At 38.9% G+C, this 21109-nt stretch overlaps 1 protein-coding gene and 1 long non-coding RNA gene across 5 annotated transcripts in view; one reads left to right on the top strand and one right to left on the bottom strand.

The window, feature by feature from the left end:
- Nucleotides 1–3644: 3644 nt before the first annotated feature.
- EBF2 (EBF transcription factor 2) overlaps nt 3645–21109 on the bottom strand; it is a 133977-nt gene continuing 116512 nt past the window's right edge. For 2 of the 4 annotated variants that reach the window (XM_084499563.1, XM_084499564.1), the window contains exons 12-17: nt 17487–17575; nt 16595–16660; nt 16308–16485; nt 14708–14893; nt 13033–13200; nt 3645–4456 (exon numbers count right to left, since the gene is read on the bottom strand). In XM_084499563.1, the coding sequence (XP_084355689.1) occupies nt 4425–4456; nt 13033–13200; nt 14708–14893; nt 16308–16485; nt 16595–16660; nt 17487–17575 (719 nt within the window). In that variant the 3' untranslated portion in view covers nt 3645–4424. Of the gene's footprint in view, nt 4457–13032; nt 13201–13346; nt 14451–14707; nt 14894–16307; nt 16486–16594; nt 16661–17486; nt 17576–21109 lie in introns of those variants that run through there. The other 2 variants (XM_084499565.1, XM_084499566.1) reach the window with 2 other exon arrangements.
- On the top strand, nt 4470–13153 carry LOC311424420. The gene is made up of 3 exons (XR_014686083.1): nt 4470–7757; nt 8238–8293; nt 13126–13153. It is a non-coding gene; the product is annotated as an uncharacterized lncRNA (long non-coding RNA).

The following is a 21109-nucleotide window of genomic DNA, read 5'->3' as shown; positions in this document are numbered from 1 at the left end:
AAAAAGCACGTTGAGTACTCTGAAATTAAGATAATTCCCCCCCTTGTTTACAGTACAAAAATTTTATTTTTTTGTTAGGATAATTTAAAGTTTAAAACTGAAGTAGACATATTCATTTTACAAACAAGATATTCTTCCATAAGTAGGACCATTAAAAACAGTAAACAAAAAAGCTATCTTTACAAAAGCTCTGTGCATAGCAACTTCATACCGTATATAACTGACAAAGCAAAAAAAAAACAAAACAAAACAAAACAAACAAAAATAATAAAAATAACAAACCAAACAAACCAAACAAAAACGACCAGCCAACCCCAAACAAACCCAAAAACTATACAGTGGGGAGAAATGAGGCCTTAATTTACAGAAGGGAGGAAACGGTCTTTAAAAACCATGCATATTGGAAGTGTGCAAAGAAATAGGGAGAGTAAGATGCCATACCAAGATAAATAATGAAATAAAATGTACTCTTTCCAAGTTATGATAAAATCTGTAATTACCTATTGCAACACTTTCATCTTCCTAGTGACAAAAAGGAAAGCTGTTGGGCAATAGTAAACAGCAATAACTAAAAGAGGACAGGTTTGCTTATTACATTGAAAAAATCCTTACACAGAAATTTTTTACATTACTTTTCCTTTTTGTTGGGTGTTTTGCCACTGCCAAAGTCCTCCTTTCACGTTCAAGGATTTTTGATTGCATTTATTTACACACCGTTTTCCTTTGTAAAGCTACCAGTAACTTCTACACTTATCTGCAGTACGAGGATTTGCATGCATGAGCAAAATTCATGTTCTACATCATTCCTATGTTTCCTTTTTTCCCATTTGTTTGGCTCAAATCAAACCTGAATGAGTCATTTTCCCTTGTCTACACCCACTTAGGCAGCTACGTTTGTTTCTCGTCCTGTAAGTACCTGAAGTAACATTCTAGGGAGGTTTTCTTTTTTCTTTTTTATTTTTCTTTTTTTTTTTTTTTTCATTTGGGCTCACAGCTCTCCCACATGTGCAACTGGACAGAGCCAATAAAATAATAACTGAAATGTGAAAGGAATGTTGAGAATTTCAGAACGTTTTATTTTTTTAGCAAACCATTTGTTGTTGTTTTTTGTTTTTTTCCCCAAATCTTCCTGAGTTTTCAGTGATCTCTTTTTAGGTGCCTACACTGACTAAGCAATAATAAAAAAAGAAGGGTGGGGAATTATCAGAATAGCTCACTTTCCTTGAAATGTCTCAGTTTTTCATTGGGAATCTTTCTGACTGAAATTCTGTAGCGAAAAACTTACTTGTTAAAAATGTGAGGAGTCATAGCGAGCTGCTGCTCTTCTGCCTGTGGTCTGGAAATTCCTACCTGGGATATTTGCTGGGCTTGGAGTTGTGAGTATAAACTGATGATAAAATTAGAACACACCCTGTACAGAGAGGGGCAGGGGAAAAAAATCCAACACCTTTATGCTTTGGAGCTTTTTGAGTTGCTTTAGTACATGAACATGCTGGGAGGGAGATTATATATTAGAAACTAATCTGATCAAGACACTTTTGGAAATCTAGGGCTCAATGGAATATTCACTGACATTTCTGGAAGTCTTAACCCCATCTCTTAATAATCCTCAAACTCTCGTATTTTTTTTTTTCCTGTATGGTTGCAGAAATCCAACCATGAATTTTGACCTCCCATGCTTAACTGTGCTGGGATATTGGTACCTCTGGATGTCTGCAATTCATTTTTCTTGTTCTCAGTAGCAGTTATCAGGTTAGCTAGTACACCCTACTGTGCTATCAAAAGTGAATGTAGGGCAGTACTCTGGTACAACTCCGGACATCTTAACACGTGATTCTTTCATATTCCAGGGAGCACTTGGCTTTAATGCTGCTTGCTTTGCTGATGATTGCCAGTGACTGCTGCTTCCCTGATGGCACGAAGGGCATGCAGAGAGCCTGCAGTGTCAAGGAACGTCCATAACAGTGGTGAGTTATTTTATTTTGTCCTTCTGAAATGAGACACTTTTACTAACCTGACTGCAAGACTCTGGCTAACTATATTCATGCTTCTTAAAAACACATTGTTCTCACCTAATCTCTTTTGAAAGTGGCTTTTAATTGCCACTTTTGCAGATAAACCGAGCCTTGAGTTTTAGAAGGCAGTAGCAGTAACCCCCCTATTTCCCCCCTTCACATTTAAAAAAGGAATTCAATAGCATTAAAAAAGCACCTAAGGAATCCCCTACTGAAGCATCACGGCACAGCCAGGAGTTCAGAGCTGCTTCCAACAAGTGCATCATCTCTAGGAATGGCAGGAGTAGGCCAGTGTCATTGCCTTTGCAATCCACTGGCTTCTTTCCTGTGCTGCATTCTGGTTAAGAACCAGCCTGTCAATATTCGTGTATACCGAGTACATTTCTCATTATCTGAACTCTGTGCTACAGCATGAAAGTCGAGCTCCAAGGAGGACCTATTCTCACACAGTTTGACTCAGAAGTGTGGTCACAGGGAGTCAGCTTTCCTGCAGTGGGTTATTCACAAGAATGATTTTTACACATTTGCAGAACACAGTCCTATGCCAGAAGCCTGTCCATGCAGTGAGGGTCTGTAATAAAGTCATACCACACACAACACCAAGCCCTAGTCACTAATTGTTGCAGCTGGATTTGAACCCTGGCTCTAGATACAGACTTCCTAGTCTGTTACTAATCCAAATGAGCTCCAAATGGGCTCCAGATTACCTCAGCCATGGAGGTTGTCACAGTTCTCCATCCCGAGTCCAGTACTGAATTGAACATCACCTACGATATATTCTTGGATCACCAAGAATCCCATTTTACTTACACATCAGTAAAAGTACCAGGCAAATGGACAAGGGTGGTTTCAGGGGCCACACACTAAAGGTTTATCTATCAACAGAAAGATGTCATCATAGGAACAACTACTTGTGCAGATAGTAATGTTATGTATTTTAGTGGGGAGTAGCATAGCTGACTTTTTTTTTTCCCTCAAAAAATGGCTTTCCAACAAAATTGAGTTCTTTGATCAGTACCAAGTTCTCTTGTTTGGTCAGATAACAAGTGATTAGTTTTGTTCCCCTCTCACCTTCCAATTTCAGGAGAGGAGAAGCAAAGGAGAACTCATTTTTTCATACACTACAATGCAGAAAAAATCAAAACAATTACTTCTATAAACTTTAGTATATAAATGGAAAATACTTACCATTTTTATTGACTCAGGATAAAAGTGCATAAATTAGTCAAATACATATTTACCCTTTATAAATGCACCCTTAATATGAAGTATAACTGAACGTAAGGTGTTCTAACTACATGGAAAAACAATGTCAGAGAGCCCTTTCCCTCCCAATTCATACACTGAATGTATAAAATAAACTCACTACCGCATGAAAAATCTGATTTGTCCAAATCCCCAAGTGCCACTCATTTGCCAGTAGGGTCTTTGAAACTCACCAGATAATCCTAGTACCTGAATATCTTAATTGAAAGAGAAAAATGGAAGAGGGGAAAGATGAGGAGGATGAAAATTTATACATGAATTAGTGTCCTGTATACCACAATGCGTATAAAAGTTTCTGATGAGTTTGTTAATCAGAAAGAATTCTACAAATCCTTGCACATGAATTCACTAAGAGGGAAGAAGTGAGGAGCAACTGCAGCAGTAATAATATATATTGAACTCGTCACTACATTTTTGCATCATTTTTCTTCATTGTACAACTGGAGGAAAAAATCCAAAAAAGGTTTAATTTCTACCTCTACATACAATAAGTTACAAGTTTATTTATTTAAATAATTGTAAAACATCTTACATTTTTAAAGAGGTTAAACTATAAGCAAATACACACATACACCAAAGTTCCATCATTCGTGTCAGTTTGTCCTAGAAATTCTTTCATGCTGGTACCCTGTTTTGTTGAATTTTTTTCTGCATAAACTAAATCGATATCTGAAAGGCTCCATAGAAAATAGAAACTTCAACTTTTTACCCCTACAAAGTAAAACAAATTGTATCCAAAATATCGAGCTTGAATCATTTTGCCAATTTCTTTTTCCTTTTAATATTTTACAAATCTTAGGAAGGTTTCGTGTCTTTCAAGAAAGACTTTGCATTTCTGATTCCGTTCTGCCAACTGTTGTTCGTCCTGGCTCTTGGCTGATTCTTCGTTCACAATGTTTTAGGAGTTGATGTGGTTGTGTCAGAAATATGAAACAGGTAAAAGATGCAGCCTTCTATCTTGTCCAATCCATAAAAAATGTTCCTTTATTTTTCATGGGCCTGGCTTTCCCCCAAAAAAGAGCTTGTAGTGCTATGTTTTTTCTTTTTAGTGGTCCATCACAATAAGTAGTTTTGTGCTGTAAAAGAAAAATGAAAAAAAAGAGGAAAAAAAGGAAGAGGGAGAGGAGCAAAGCTGCCTCTTCCTTACATCGGGGGAACGACAAGACCAGTCATGGCTGAAAAAGAAAATTGACAAATATGAAATGCTGGCATATTTTTATGGAACAAACTCTATTTGAGCCCTTCACCTTTCTGTGTGCAGTCATGCATTGCGGCAGGTTAACCTACTACATTAAAAGACCTTCAGCTTCTTCTAATGTTTTTATGCTCAGTGAGAAGAACTAACGCTGCCAGATTGACAGTGATCCAAGAAAATGGCCAATGTGCTATTTCTTCATCAATTCACCTAAAGGACAGGGCCAGTCTGTTTTTTTTTAAGTGGATGAAGGAGATAGGCAGTGGATTAATTCAAGTCTTAGCACATGAATTTTCAGAAACGCCTAATGATTTTGGGGTGGTTGTGTCCTGAGACTTCTCAGAGCTGGCCACTGCTTAGAACTGTCCCCAAACTTTCAGCCTTCTGATGCTTTCTTAAGTTGACTAGTCAAAATCACTTTTGAAAAATCAGGATCTCAAGGAGGCTCCTCTGTTCCCCGCTCAACCTGCAAGGTTATATGAGGAAGGACGATGGAAAGCAAATGCAAACTGGCCCCTGAGCTGCTTCTGGGACCCAGCCCCAGAACTCCACGTGCCAATTCCTTGGAGAAGGACCAGAGCTGGGGTTTGCTCATTTACTTCCAGTGGAAGCAGTGGCCCAGCCTCTCTTTCTCGCTTGGTTTACCCCATATGTCTGAATGACTGTAGCCTTACCTGGCACAGTCCCAGAACACCGGGCTTATGTAAATTATTTATTAGTCACTCCCGGTGCCTTTAATTGCAGCTATATTCTTCATAACTGACAACAGCAACATTTGAAGCTGCCTGGAACTGGTGCTGCTCCCAGAGGTTTTGAGGGGTAAGTTAAGTTTATACGTATTTATATAACAAATGAGTGAGTCATATTTTCAAAGGGGCCTCAGTGTAGTGCAAAGTCCTAATCCTGCAAAGATTTACGTTCACTGAAATTTGTGGGATTATTCATGTGTTTAAAGCCCTGTCCTCTGAGAATTAATTTCACCCTTATGTTCATAGTGTTTAAAAAAAAAAATGCTCAGGGCAAGATCCTCAGCTAACATGACTCTTTTATTGGAGCTCTGTTGATTTTAAACAACTGTGGATATGGTCTATGAGTTAACACAATAGGAAAATAAATATTTTCATATTTTGTAAGTGACTAGGGCTAAAATTTCCTGCCAATTTTGGCAAATAGTTGAAAAAGAAAGTGAAACTAAATAGTCAAGTCAAATTTCTACTGTTTTAATTGCCTGGGAATTTGCTAGTATTTTTCAAACAGAGATTTGTCAAGGAGACAATTACGTCACCCTAAATAAGGGAAGTAAATCTTTGCATGCCTGTTTGGGGGGAGGAGAGGGCAGAGACGAGAGGTGACAGTGTGCACATTTGAGGAAGAGAGGTTTTCTGTAGCACTGCAGGGGCTGATCCTTTCCTCTTCCTCACTCCAAAAATTGAAGACCAAACTTCACTTCCTCGAGGGTAGGTGGGGTCCCAGCCTGACTCTGCAGAACCCTCTCCTTGTGCATTAACCACATGCCTGCCTTTCAGCCCTCCAGAACAGAAAGTTTGATTTCAGTCCTGGATTGATGCCCTCGTCCAGACTCTGCTGGGCTGCAGAAGAGGTAAGTGCCCTCAGCTGCTCCCGGCCATCCCGCAGGTTTCCCAGTGGAGCAGTCTGAGCGAGCACTTCCTAATCTGCTCCAGGCAAAATCATCCGAGTTAGCTCAAAGAATTTAAATTGTTTGTCTGAGGTATCCTGGCTGGGTCTTTTGCCTGAAGCAAATGAAGGAGCACTCACACAGCCTGTGCCTGGTTGGTCCATACGGGGGTAATCTGTTCTCCTGGCACAGCCAGAGACAGCCCCTGTCCGTGGCTTTTAGGCTGTCTGGGCAGAGAGGCAGCAGACCCTGGTAGAGCTGACATGGTTTCATGTGAGACACACAGGGTTTGGCATCAGTGTAGTTTAAACTCTATTCCCAAGGGGCATTGGTTGTACTGGCATAAAAGCTTTTTCAGATACTGCTCTTATCAATATTATTTTCATTCCCTTAATCAAGGAGAACTTTGCAGCAGATCAAAGACCAAATCAAAGACCCGAGTTTCTTCCATTTCTCTTAAAAATATTTTAAGACTACTTGTAGACACAGCATTATGAGAAGTTCCTTACATTGAGGGACAACTACATTTTTGCTGTGTAATTAAAGAGATGATGCTTAAAAGGCAAAAAAAGGCAAAAAGCCTCATAACTTCCCTGGTCTTTCACCCCAACGTTGCAGCTTCACCCCTTTCTACAACAAAGAACAAGTTGAGGAATTCTCACCTTTTTTTTTCTACAGCTCATGTAAACAGCCTCACTCTGTGCTTCTCTTTTTGCGTACCTTATCTGTCCATTTCCACCCCACCTCCACTCCCCTTTGGGGCTGCACTGTCAAAAGCCTATTCCCAGCCTGTATCGCTTTTTATTGAATGTTTGTGAGGTTTGGATTAAGGTCTTACACTGCTAGCAAAGCTGTAATTATTTTTGCCTGTATTACTATATATTGAATCGATGTAACTTTTCAATAAAGGTGGTTCAATGCAGGACACTCCCTGATGAGTTGGGAATATAGAAACCACAGTCATTATCCCAGAGGGTTGGTTTTTTTTTTCTTGGAGGGAAATGGAAAAAGAATTAGAGATGAGCCTTATTGTATTAACCTTGACAGCTTGCAATTATCAACTGAAACACTTGATTAAAATTGTCACAAGGTTGGAGAATTTTTTTATAAATAAATAATCAAACATGGATAGTACCCAGATGCTATGGTGATAGGCACCTTTAATGGGTGTAATTAATAATGATCATAAGCCTAGTGTATACGAGTGGCTCCTGAAAACGCTGTCTTGCTTTGTCGTGGAAAGAAGTCGGCATGCAATTCACACAGGCACTTGGGAAGAACTGGAAAGGGGCTGGGTGCTGTGTTAACGTACATGCCTATACGTGTGCACACCCTGATCGAGCTCTTTGGATGTCTCAGCTGCTTTCATGGGGTCTACATTATGCCCTGTTTTACAGGCTATGCTTTTTAGATGGGTGTTGAGCATTTTCGGTCATTGTTTGTTGCCCTCTCATTTGGTTGTTTGACTCAGGTTTCCTCTCTTGCCACTAAGCTCCCAGCAAGCCCAAATCTTGTGGTTCTGCAGCTCACTGACGAGGTGAATGAAGAGCTGCAGTGGTGCTGCCCTGAGCATCTTAAACGGCTATTCATGTCCTGCAATGCCAGAAATACATCTGTGTATGAGCTGTCCTGTACATAAAGGTAAGTTTGTACATGGCAAGCCACCGAGCTGCTGGTACCAGAGCTAGCGGCCGTGTCATTCAGTTTAAACTCATAGAATTTACAGCTGGTGGGTGCAGGCTTCACCTTACTGATATCTTTGACTCCCACCATGGCTACAACCAGAAAAATGTGTCGTTTCACTACTAATATTAAAGCCAGGGAGAAGTTTGTAAAACAGTGCACCTTTTTATGAGGGAGTAATCAGCTGAAAAGGCAAGAAAAAAGAAGACTTCCAGAGAAAAAGAGCTGACTCACTTAAGCAGAAAACATCAGTGGCTTGGATGACGGACACCACCAGCCTCTATAGCAGACTGTAAGTGAAATAAATTGTAGCTTCTGTGAAGGACTTGGGAGGATAGTTCTAGCTAAGATACTAAAAAGTAATAACAAAATACTTGTTATTCTTGAAGAATTTATTTTATATTTTCCCCCACAAGAAATTAATTTTTATTTTTTTTTTAAGCAAAAATCTGTCTGGAAGATTTGCATTCAGCCACATGCAAGCAGATGATTGCACATGTAAGTAAAATATTTTTAAATAAGTAGTGTTTTTTTCTGCTTTAGAAGATAAGCAGGTTAAACCATATTTTATGTTTTTTTAAAATGTTTTTTTTTTTAAATATAAACAAAGCTTTTGCCAGCTAGAGATGGAGAAGTTAACTCAGCCTCAGCTATTGAGTTACACTGCTGTAGCTACAGATCTCTGCACTGTGCTAAGTTGTACATGTGCAAAAGGCCGCCTGAACACTTATTTTAATTTAGTTCCATTTAATTAGGAACAGCCTTAAAAATCAAAATACGTGTTTGCAAAGTGATATGCATTAGCTTAATTATTAAAGAGCACAGGAATGTGTAGCCCCTCTGCAGTTACGTATGTTTCCAGATGGACTACAAAGTGGCTAAGTTTTAGCCTGTGAAGGAGAAATCAGTGTTAAATCTTACCCACAGTCTTTTCTTCTTTTTTTTTGTGACATAAAATAGGCCTGAATATGTCTTTCCATGAATAAAATAGGTGCAGATTTTTATGTTCTCCCATGAAAAATGGAGCTCTTGTCTCACTTGAGTAAGTTTGTGACATATGATGAGATACCAAAATTAACATCCCATCAAATGAAAGATAAGTAAATAATAGGCACAGGAGGGATTTTTTAGCTAAGTGTTAACAAGAAATGTAAATATCTCTTAAGGTTTTCTTTGTTTAGAGGCAGTCTGTGCCCCATACATCTCTGCCAATAAACTGGGGAGAAAAATGTACTTGATCCTTCCTATATATCAAATTTAATCACATGACAGATAGATATTTTCCGTATATATTGATATCATGGGTATATCATTTACAGGCTTTGGCATACTTAGAGCACTGGCTCGGCTCTGGAATCATCCTGGTTCAGACAGAGGCATATTGCTGCACATTCCTAGCTAGGATACACCCAGTTATTTTTACCTGGTCAGAACAGCTAAGAGTTATTTTAAAATGCAGCATCGTGTTGACTGAAGCTAGGCTTCAAGCTGGCACAGCAGGTCAGGCACTGGGAGCAATCAAGAACCATTGCTCTGTTCAGAAGCCCACCCTTTACAAACTTTTCAGAGCAGGTATTCCCTACCTGTTTCTGCAGCCTTTTAATGCAAGCAGACCAGGCTTCCCTGTGCTGTTGACACCCCGAACTTTGTCAAGACAAGATATGAGCAATTAGGGTCTTTAACTCAAAAACCTGTATTCCCTTAGGGAATGGTGCAGATGTCCCCGCTGCTAAATTGAGGCTGTTCCTAAGCATATCAGACTTCAGTACCTTTAGATTGGCCAGGATCCTGGTGGTTAATGGAACATCTGACCTTCTGGGGCTTGCCTGCTATTCCTTGTAACTGAGCTTGCATTTTTATGTTGAGATGTGCTGAGCTGGCCAAGGGTAATCTGGGCAGTCAGCGGTCCATGCTGTTCCAGCAGTTTCCAATTTGCTTACTTTTCCCCATCAGCTGCCTTCCATCTGAGATGAGTTGATTAGGCATTTGTGTACTTATCATGCCGCGTTGCGTCACGTCACATTATATCTTCCCAGTGCCTTTTTTAAACTCCCCTGACATATGACGTGAATGGAGCAAACAATTGTTCTGATCAAGATCACCTGCTCTCAATTTGGAGAGCATATAGAACTGAGTGGTGTCCAGTATGGATTGCTGCTTGTTCTCCACCTATCATGTCCTGTTACACTGTCAGAATGTATAGCAGATGGCAGGTGAAAGAGGTAAGCGAGAACACATGGCACAGGATGGGGTTATCTGAGGGTAGGCCCACATGTCTTGGCTGTGTTGTGCAGCCCAAAGCTGAACGGCAATAGATATGCATGTTCCATGCTTAGCTAATACTTTTGATTTACAATATATTTTTTACAAGCTGGCCTATTGTCTCCAGAAGCTTTAAGTATGACTGTTTTGTTTTGGTTTGTTTTTCAAAAAGATTTTTGTAAAATAAATACCATGAGCACTGTAAACTCTATAAACAGCTAGGAATAATAATAATCCAAGGATGAAGCTTGTAGAGCTCCTCCTGTTTAGACTAGGTTTGATCCAAGCCTAAACACGGTTGTGGTTAACATACACAGAAGCTATATTCAAGATTTTTGTTGCTCCTTGTAAGTAGAGTGGCATGCCCTGTGGTGCTGGTAATATTTCTGATAATATCACAGCAGCAGGATGCAATAAGTAGGATGGAGACTGTATTACTAGGAAACTCTTGCCCTTGAACAATAGATGTAGCCAAAGTACAACATTGCACACACTACATTAAAGTTCAAAAAAATCCCTGCTGGGGAGATGTTTTCCCTGAATTATGGATAAGGAAATTGAGAGGCAATACCAAACCCCTTGTATGATGTGCTTTGGGATGGAGCCTGCTTATATACTTATATACTTGATCTGTGCTTTTGCTGATGCCTACGTTAAAAATAAAATAATAATAAAAATTACATTACCAGCACACCTATTCTTAGCTTATGTAACATAGGGTGATGGCATAGCAATGGAGATTAAGTCTCCCATCGCTGCAGCACAGTAAGTCCATTCAAGAGGCCTCTTTGGGACCCTCCTGTTGACTTTCTGGCCACATCTGTCTGTCAACACTGTGGGAACGTTAATTTGGATATCAGGCTGCGTGGATCTGGATCCTTTCCAAAGCATGTGCTCCCCAGCTTGCATCAATTTAAATATTTCAGTTGGAAAAAATTTACATCTATGGCTGAAATAGTTAAATAGCGATGAAGATCTGGCATAATGAACCTTGGGCAGACGTGTTCAACTACTGTCTGTGCGGTGAGTCACAGCTGCTGTTTGTTGTTGCTGCCTGACTGACAAGTCTCATTGTACTAGGTGTGGTGGCTGCTGAAAGCTTATTTAAATGACAGTTGTAGCTGTATTACTGTATTTATTTATCACAGTGTTGGTGTACAAGGAGCTTTCCTGCAAAGAAGGGGATAGAGTGGACTTTTGGTAGTAAAAGAAATGCATACATGAGAGTCCTGGGTTTTTACCTTTGAGATTTTATGTTATACTTGATATTAAATTTCCATTTCTAGAATTTATTACCAATTTATAGATTGGATAAAATATTTGGTAAACGCTAACTGGCAAGAACAGCACCAAAGGACGCTGGTACTTCACCTGTTTATAAGAGGGTTAAGGAAGAATAACAAACTCTTGCTAAGCACAGGCTTAGGCAGATGGAACAGACATGGTAAGTTAAGGAAAAGTATTAGCTACATAAAAAGTCAATGTTTTTCTTGAAATTACCCACTGCCTTGGGTAATTTCTTAAAAATTTGCCCTCCTCAGCATGGCAGTTACACAAGTTTAAATTTAAATCAGATTTAAATCTACTCTGAATGCACAGCGACTCGAGCGATTTGTCTTTTGATTATAGAGCACTGGCCAACCAGCTTAAGCTAACCGAGCAAACTACTCTTAAGTTGATGAGCCTTCCTAGTTAAATGTTTAACTAAATCTGTTTAAAATCACATAACCTTGGACTAGTTCCCTAAAACACCTAAAGCCTCACCATGTGCACTTATTTATTTTTAATAAAAGCATGGTGAAATCAATACATTCCTGCTTTAGCTGATATGAAGAACTCAAGGAATTAAAGTTAACTGCAGACCAGGTAGTGATGATTACACTTTAGAGACCATGATCATACATCATTAACAAAGATAAACCCATCTCTAAACGGTGTAGCTAAATAGCCACAGCTGTTGGGCCAACAAAGCTTTCTATTTGTATAGATGAAAAAAATTGCTTCAAACCCTTCTACTCTTCTCCTTTGAGTAAGAGAGAAATTGAATTCCCTATTAATATGATGCTTGTGCATTTACATGGATATATTAATATGTTTCATTACTGGGGAAAGGAGATGATCTTAGGCACAAAATTGGGGCAGGGGAATAAGCTGTTTCACATATATAGCAGAATTCTGTAAGTTAGCTTTTAAAAATATAATTATTTTTGTTCAACACACCTAAAATTTCCTTATTATATAAAATAATCGCAGTTTATGTTAGTCCCTGTGGCCTAGCTAAGGATTTATAATGCACCCAGATCAACAGGTGTGGTTTGTAGGACTCATTTTAGAATTACCACTGGCTCTTGGCATGGCTGAATTCCCAGAGTTGTTTTCTCTATGGTATCTCTAGTGAAGTCTGAAGGAGCCAGATGACTTCTCAGGCCCTATAAAGGTTTTTTTTTATGGAGACTTGGAGTGTATTTATGTAACGCATGCCCCCCCACAGCCTGTTAAAAGAAAGAATTTAGTACAGGTTTCCATTCTTATCTTAATACTCACATTTGTTTTGCAGATCACCTTTAAAAAGGCTGTAAATGTACTATAGGGCTTAATTCCCTGTATGAGCCTAAACCTTGCAGCAGGTTTCAAGACGTTGGCCGTTGTGTACAGAGCTGTCTATTAACTCTGCAGGGCAGACGCTGGTTTTATAAGTCCCTGAAGCCTAAGGAGAAGCTGTTCCTCACAAAAGAGCTGGTATTTAAATGCAGTGTGGGTCAAATCTTTCTTGGTTTAAACGAGTGTCTGTCCCCCATTGTTTTACCTCAGAATAGACAAACCTTGGAGCAATGCTTTAATCCCATTGAATTGGGTCAAATTTTCACTAGTGAGTGCTGTAATGGTGAAATGGTCTTCAGATGATTACTGTATTTATGAGGCTAACACAGCGTGCTTCGTGTGTGCCAGCTGAATATTAATTGTACATTTCTTACCTCTAAACCCATTTCCATTGCCACTAGAGCAGGCAGGAGAAGGAGACCCTTGGGGTCTGATGACGGGAGCAAAGGCACTCTTCTGTTTGACAGCAGGAAAGACGGAAGAGGAGAATGGAAGGATGGAAGAAGTGCTGGAGGAGCCAACTGTTGGACTTGAAGACATTACTGCAAAAAGAAAAAAGTGAATTCTCATCAGAAATGCAATTTTAGTTGGTAAAACCACTTAAAATGTCTGTCCTGTTGACTTGGCTGTTTAAGGTAAACCTAGAGGTAAAGATGTAGTTACCTTGAATACTTTAGCTCAGAAAAAAAATACATTTAATTATTTTAAAATGAGGGATGAGTGCATCAGGAAATGGTAAGTAAGTCAGCAAGGGAGAGAGAGAGTTAATGTGAACAAACAGTAGAGAGTAATGGCACGTGCACTTACAGTTTGTGCATTGAAATTGGGAAAATAAATAACTCCTGTCCATTCCCTGGCTTTTTTTAAATGAAGATTTCATTGGTTGGAGCTTGCTGGGGGGATGTTTTAAGCTTTTAATGAGATTTGAATCTGAACTGTCTTATTTTTAAAAGAGGTGTCTTTGAAGAAAAAGTCCCATTGCACAGCACCTGTAAGCTTACCTTCTAGAAAAATATCAACTAATTCTCTGGAAAGAAGGAACAACTAACAATATTCCTTGTGGTTTCAAGTAAATCCCCAAGTCTCACGTAAGTAGTGGTTTGAAATAAGAACACCAATATGCTGCAAACCTGGTCCTTTCCTTACTGAAATCAATAGCAAAGCTCCAGAACAGGGGAAGAATCCAAAGTACCTGAACATTCTTTGGGCTTCACCTTAAATTACAACTCAAAGCATGAGGATATTGCTTAGCAAGTTTCAGACCGGCAAGAAACCCTCATCATCACTGCAAAGTGGGTATAATATAATTCATAGAGAATGTGAATATAATATAAAATAGTAAATAAATTAAAACTGTTTCACTGTTTTCATGTTTTCATACATATGGAGATAAAAATACAAAAATGTGTGTACATATATGTGTAGATAGATGTACATACACACACATCGACACGCTCCTACAAAGGGAAATCAAGGCATGGAAAGAAGAGTGACTAGCTTGTGGTACCACTGGTAACTGGAAATGCAGTTAACGCTTTTGTTGTTATATTTCTGCTTATCATCAAGGTAAAAATAATTTCACAGGAAATTAATCCAAAATTCAGCTCTGTTATTGCTAATGTAGTTCACGCACTTCTCCATGGACATAAAAAACACAGACTGCCTTTGAGAAAGGATCAGAGTAGCCTCTTTCCTTTAAGTGGATCTAAAGTAACATCTAAACATTTTTTGCATCTGAAGTAACAAATTGTGCCTCCGTTCTCTCTGTGGCCTTTGCCACTTGCTTAGGAATCTGCATAAGGAAAAAAAATTGAAGTAAGCACAGGTAGGATTCAATATTTCTCTGTTATTCTTAAAAAACGGGAACATTTGCTAGTTCATACTAGAACATACCAGAACACAAATCAGAACCTTTTACAAAAATTTAGAATCATAGGATTTCACTAAAACTTGAGAACTTCTGAAAGACAGCACTTGCTGCATTTTTTGATGTGGTAAATAAAGCTATGCAGGACAAGGCACCAATTACAAAAGAACCAAAGCACATACTTCCGTAAGGGGATCCTGTTGGAGAGCCGTTAATGAACCCAGGTGAGCCTGGAACGCCCAGGTTGGACATGGGGACGTTGCTGTAGCCGTTCATACTATTGCTGGAAGTGCTGTAGTTGGACTGCTGAGGCGTGGAACTGGATGAGTAACCACGGGGTGAGATGCTGCTTGTATTGCGAATGTAACCTAAAAATAAAACATTTCACAGCATGTCAGTGAATTTAAATTTAAACTTTTTCCTGTATAAATATGAAAAAATCTTTTCTCCTGGTTAAATAAATGATTTATTTAAATCCAGATGAATTTAAACAGTCAAGCGCGTACCATTAAATTCTGTGTTTTGTATGCACGTGCTTTCAAGTTAAGCAATACTGAGTTTTAAAGCAAGGTAGGGAACTAAACTTTTTTAGGTGAACTGATGTATATTTGTCTAATTAGATTTGGCTTTTTTTGAAGTTGAAATCTGTTCCAAGACCTGGAAAAAATGTGTACTCATTTTTCTGATGTACAATTTGTGTGATTTTCTGTAATTTTAGGTGGAAGTTATAGTTTTCAAATTATTGATGAATTACAGATAAATCATGTACATTTTTAAGGGGAAGTTATAACCAATATGTAGTTTTCAGTTAACAGAAAGAATAAACTGTGTAAATAAAACCTTGGCTTTTTTTCTCCAAAAAGAGAATACCTTAATTATCAGCATTATAAGGCTATTAGTACACATTATTATTATTATCACAAGGCTATTAGTACAGCAGAAAATGTTTTTTATCCACTGAAGAGCTTTCATTAGAAAGATATGATCCAATAAATACAAAAGTGGTTACCATTTAACTAAATTAGGTTATTTCTGCCCATTAATACTATGAAGCTCTAATTCAGGGTTGGTAAGACCTTATTAAAAAACTAACAAAATTATCTACATTATTACTTTTGGCATGGCACATTTAATACTAACTTCATATGACATGGCTTTAACACTTTAGAGCGTTTTAATCACAGCTATTCATGCAGTCAGACACCACAGATTCATATGTTACCGGAACACATTGTTAACCTGAGAAATTAAATAGTCAAGAGTCAGAAAATGCCCAAAGTTTATATTACTCCTGTGATGTTAATATGACATTTTATGGCTTTTTTTTCCCTAAAAAAATCAATAATATATCATGTTTGATAAATAAAACATATGCAAATTGGTAAAATAAACGTTGAGGAAGAAACCTTTTAAAAAAAAAAAAAAAGGAAGGAAAATTCCCCACCTCTTTAAGTGAGAGTTTGTTCAGTTGTTGTCCTTGTCTTTTACGAAAACAGAGATCTAACAAAAGATATTGAGTGGAGCAGGGAGAGAATTGAGGGTTAGGTTGATGTCAAATCTACCCAAGAATGGCTTCAGCCATAGCTAATTGGATGACTGGAACCTGGTGTACAGAAATAGTGTCCAAAACGGCACCACGCATCCATTCCTAGTGCTGACAGCTTAAAGCCATCTTTGTGTTCAGAAGCTGAGTAGGTAGAAAAGTTTAAAAACTAGGATGGAAATGACTACAATTCAGCTTTTCATTCTTTAAACTAACACGGTGCTGCTTGCAGTGCTTACCTTGGTTGTTCCCCTGTGCTGACTCTGAAATGCTGACGCCTAACTGGCTGCCATAGGAGTTAATTCCCATCATACTGCTGTGAGCTGGGGAGCTGGACAGTGCGGGGATCTGTGCGGGATTCCTCGGTACACTATAGAGAGCTTCTGCAATGTCTGCAGCTCGTTTCAGAATGATGTCCTGCACAGTGAAGGGCACAACTTCAGGAATGTACTTGGAGAAAATGTTTAGAGTTTATTACAAAAATCTCACCATATCCCACTACCCTGCTGAGAGGGGTTCCACTGACCTGGTTGTTATGTGGCGTACCATACAGTGCTTCAACTAGGTCAGCAGCTCGTTTCAATAGCATTTCCTAAAGGATGAGCAGATAGTAAAATTGACATTTTAAAAGAAAAGGATTTTAGTACAAATAAAACCACGGGCTAGTGTTTTCTGAGGTCATGAGTGATTATGTGGGGTCATTCTCAAAAGTGAGTCCCTTAAAGAGGCATTATTTGGCATTCAAATGAAAAATCAACCCCCTTGCAGTATCTCAGACTAGACATCCAAAATCATCGGTCACTCTGGAAAGCGTTGCGTGCGTGCTACAAATTGGCTGCCGCTGGCTGTGCGGCACAGCCCGACTTCGGCAGGGCCTTGGAGCTCTCCATAGTCCTGAAGCTGCTTTAAGCACCCTCGCTTGAGAAATGGAGACAATTTTCAGACAGAACCCAATTTCAAATAGGAGCTCATTTTGCTACTGCATTTCAATATATTCTTTTGCACAGATGTAAATAATAATAATAATAATTAAAAAATATGTTTTATCTATATGTCCATTTATTTTTTCCTCAGTAATGGTAATCAATCAAATAACACACTTTAGCCAGTAGATATCTTCTGTCACCTCTGGTTTTAAGAAGAAAACAACCACCACAGTATAATATCTGAATACAATAGCCTGTCCCCATGTAAAGATAATAATAGTTACTTTCAGTGCACTAAAAGCAAGGAATAGAGTCTTTAATGCCACCTGCATCATGCTAGGTACTAAATCAACACGGTGCATAAGGTTACAGCTACAGTTGTTTCAACACATACATGCTGCAGTTGTGGCTACAGAAAAAGCTGGGCTTTGAGTGATTTTTTTACTAAAAAAAAAAATTAAAACTCATTTAAAACTCTTGGAAATATTTTACCTTAGCTAGTCTTTCAGGGTCACCTGGATGTCTTGGGATCACTTTCTGCAGTCTTTGGAAACCATAATCTATGGTAGGTTCATTTAAAGCTGAAAGGAAAACAGAAAACAATGCATTTTATGATTATGTTTTCTAAAAAGGCGAGTTTCACAGCTGCTGCACTGAAACCTCTCCTTGTCCAGGTTTTGCCTAGTACTCAGGTGAGCCCTGATCACTGCGTGAGACAAGTTTAACAGTACGTGAAACTCTATAAGAACCTCTGCATGAACATCCCAGTTTCTTTTCGAAGATATTACTTTTGTACCACTAAAAAAGCTGCAGTACAGAAGCTATCAGTGTTGAACCATATTATACAGACCAGGTGTCCTGAGTCCTGGTGCCCCAACTCCACCCATTTAATTGTACAGATGTTCCTGCCTTATCTGTACAACAAACTGCACGGTCCTGGAGAATCCCTCAGTGTGTCTGTAACTTGTTAAATAAAGAATTAGAGATGTAACCAACTCTTGAAAGAATTCTGTGCATTCATGCATATACACACACACACATCCCCTCTGCCTGCTCCTTCTGGTGGTCACAGCTGAACTGAATGCACATGCTCATTTTCTGCCAGTATTCCAGAAAATGTGCTCAGAGGCAGATACATTGACACAAATGACAAAATGTACGTGAACACGACATACTGTTTGCACGACTTCTTACTGAAAGCACCACAAGGGGTAACACTAGTGAGTTTGGCTTTGTCAATAAGGACCAAATGTGCAACTTATACACTTAAAACGGATTCAATTGTCAGTGCAGACTTACCATGTATTAAAGGCTGAGTGAATAATCTGAAAGATACCGTAGGCAACCAGGGTGCAGCCCATCATCAGGCACATAAAATTCTTAAATTGTGTGCAGCTCTTCTGCATACACAGCCACTTCACTGTAATGGTGTTAATTGCTAGTGGCTAAAACACAATATTTTAACCCAGATCCTCGGTACAAGCTGGTAGAGCCCTTACGGCAACGTTGGTTAAGTTCAGAAAACTTCAGGCACACTGATACTCTCTACATTGCATCTGACAGTAATAATCTAGTTTCTGATTACTCAGAATTAAAGTCTGATTCCAATTGATACAGAAACCAAAGTCAGCTTTTTAAAGTTCAGCATGCTTATAGGATTTGCCTCTAATACATTAGGAGTACTAGTGCTAGCTAATCCAAGTACAGGTATTTTTAAAGAAATTCCTTATACTTCAGGATGTGCCTTGTAGTATAAATGATATGTTCATGCAATCACATGCTAAGAATCCTGATGAGAATTCCACAAAGCATTTAATAAGTAACATATGTAGCTCCTTGAGCAATATCCTCGTTCAGTACTGACTTCTTCCATCCTCTGGTACTGTCTTTCCTTCTTAAAAAAAAATTTTTTTGAACGAACCAGTGACATCAACACAGCTGAAAATACCTGATTCCAAGAGATGCTGATGGCACTTATTTAATCTTCCCAAATGTACTCAGCACCTTCCATGATAACCATTTCCGATACGGGGAGAATGAAACTATCAAGTGAGACAGACTGTTACACCGCTCCAAATTCTCTGTTTATCTGTGTCTGTCTTTGGTATAACAACAAGAAGGTAAAAGGTCATATTCCCCACTGAGATACATTTTATATTTACTTTTTATTAAATAATTATGGCATGGCATGAAGTTTAAATATTACAGGAGATAATCAAGTGGGAATTGAGAAGAGAAAACCCAGACCTGAGAATTTAGTCTTGGCTATACTTAGAATGTCTTTGCTCTCCACTGGGAGCCATTCTGGTTTGCTTAAGGAGTTTAATAATACACATTTCAACTGCCACAGAATCTACATCCCATTTGGGAAGAGGGTTTTTTTTGGGGGGTGTTTTTTTTTTTTTTGCCAATAATCCTGAGAATTATAGGCCAATTCTCTCAAGAGCCTATACATCATTACATGCCATTTCTCTTCTTGATTACAAGTCTAATCAGTTAAGTTTTATGTCTTAAGCTAGGCAAAAACAATGTAAAATATACAGGAATTTATACATATATGTATATATAGTTGACTAAAAATAGCTAATGGGAATATACAGAATTCTAATTCAGGAAAAAGAAATTGGCTATTATCCATCAAACATTTTTCCAAAGTATTGACACAGACATTTTCATTCTGTTCTGATAGATAAATAGCAGCAAATCATTTCTCAACAATGTTGAACTGTTCCGAGAAGAAATCAACCATTTTGAGTCAATGCATATAATATGCCTCTCATCACAAAATGTTTTCTGTACAGCTTGCAACAAAATTGCCCACTGCTAGTTTTACTCGTTAATGAAACAAAAATCTCTCTGTCATGAAGTCGTGGTAAGAAACAACCTCCAGCGTTTGTGGGAGCAAATGGCACCATTTCAGCTGAAGCTGCAACAGGAGAGGTAAGATGTAGGCTCCACCAGCAAGTTTTAACAGCTCCACCACGATACCACTTCCAGTGAGAAAAGAGCTATTGGATCAGCAGTGGTTTATCTGCGTGGTATGCAGACATGTGAAAATGATAACCAAATGCTTTTGGCTTCATGGATTCAGAGACCATAAAGGAGTCTGACACAGAAGCAGGCTGCTCATTATTTCGTACAAATCAGATAGGTATCTGAAATGAAACTCCCAAGAAAAAACAAGATTCAGGTACAGCAAAATCCCTTTGGGCACTCTCAAATCCAGTGTTTCAGGCACAAGGGGTCTCTTGAATTTCCCAGAACATAATTTAAAAAATTGTTCATGACGTGAGATAATGTATGCAAAAAAGAGCAACCATCTAGCGAATAAACTAAACTGTCGGTTAGTTTATAAACCACACTCCAGCATAATTGTTTTAACAACAGAATTGTTACAGTCAGCAGCAGGGAGAGGTCTGAATGCTCCACAGCCTGCCTGACTTAATTTATGATGAGACTCAAATAGAGTATGGCACACTGCTGCCTCTCTTCTATTGTTCCTTAGCCTCCAAAACCTGTGCTTCCATTTCAAACACAAGTCTCCAGTTGGCACAACTCACTGGAAATAAAAACCTCTTGCACTTGAGCAACTGATGCCACGACATCTGTCCTATTTGCAAAACCCGAACCAACAGCTCGATCCCATTCATCTCAATGGGGACTAACTCCGATGCCCAACAAGAACAGTGCTGACATTTAAAGTATTAATTATTTCACCACACATCAAAGCACAGGAGACTGGGGAAGGAGGAGGCTGTTATGGAGATCTGCACAATTCCCCATGAGTGACAGCTCGCTCTGATAGTGCCAGTCTATGCCCTGGGAGCTGCACACGCTCCCTTTCCACCGACCAAAGAAGGGCCTCATTCAAAGACCTTAGCAAAGTTGTGCATCTTTGCTTTACAAAGTAGAACAAAGGCCAACAAGGCCACTGTTTGCAAAGTATGAATGAGAGAAACACCAAATGCATACCTCTAGATATAGCTGGAACCCAGAGTGCACGTGCAATATTTGAGAATGGTGCCTAACCTTAGAGCTGTTAGCACAGAGAAAACAAGGCACCCCTGGACTGAACCGCCTGAATTTCAGCTGTGCACTGGGGACTATCCTCACTC

The sequence above is a fragment of the Aythya ferina genome (genome assembly GCF_964211825.1).
Source record: "Aythya ferina genome assembly, chromosome: 27".
NCBI lineage: Eukaryota > Metazoa > Chordata > Aves > Anseriformes > Anatidae > Aythya > Aythya ferina.
Note: the sequence above shows the minus strand (reverse complement) of the source record. Positions and strands in the feature narration are given on the sequence as shown.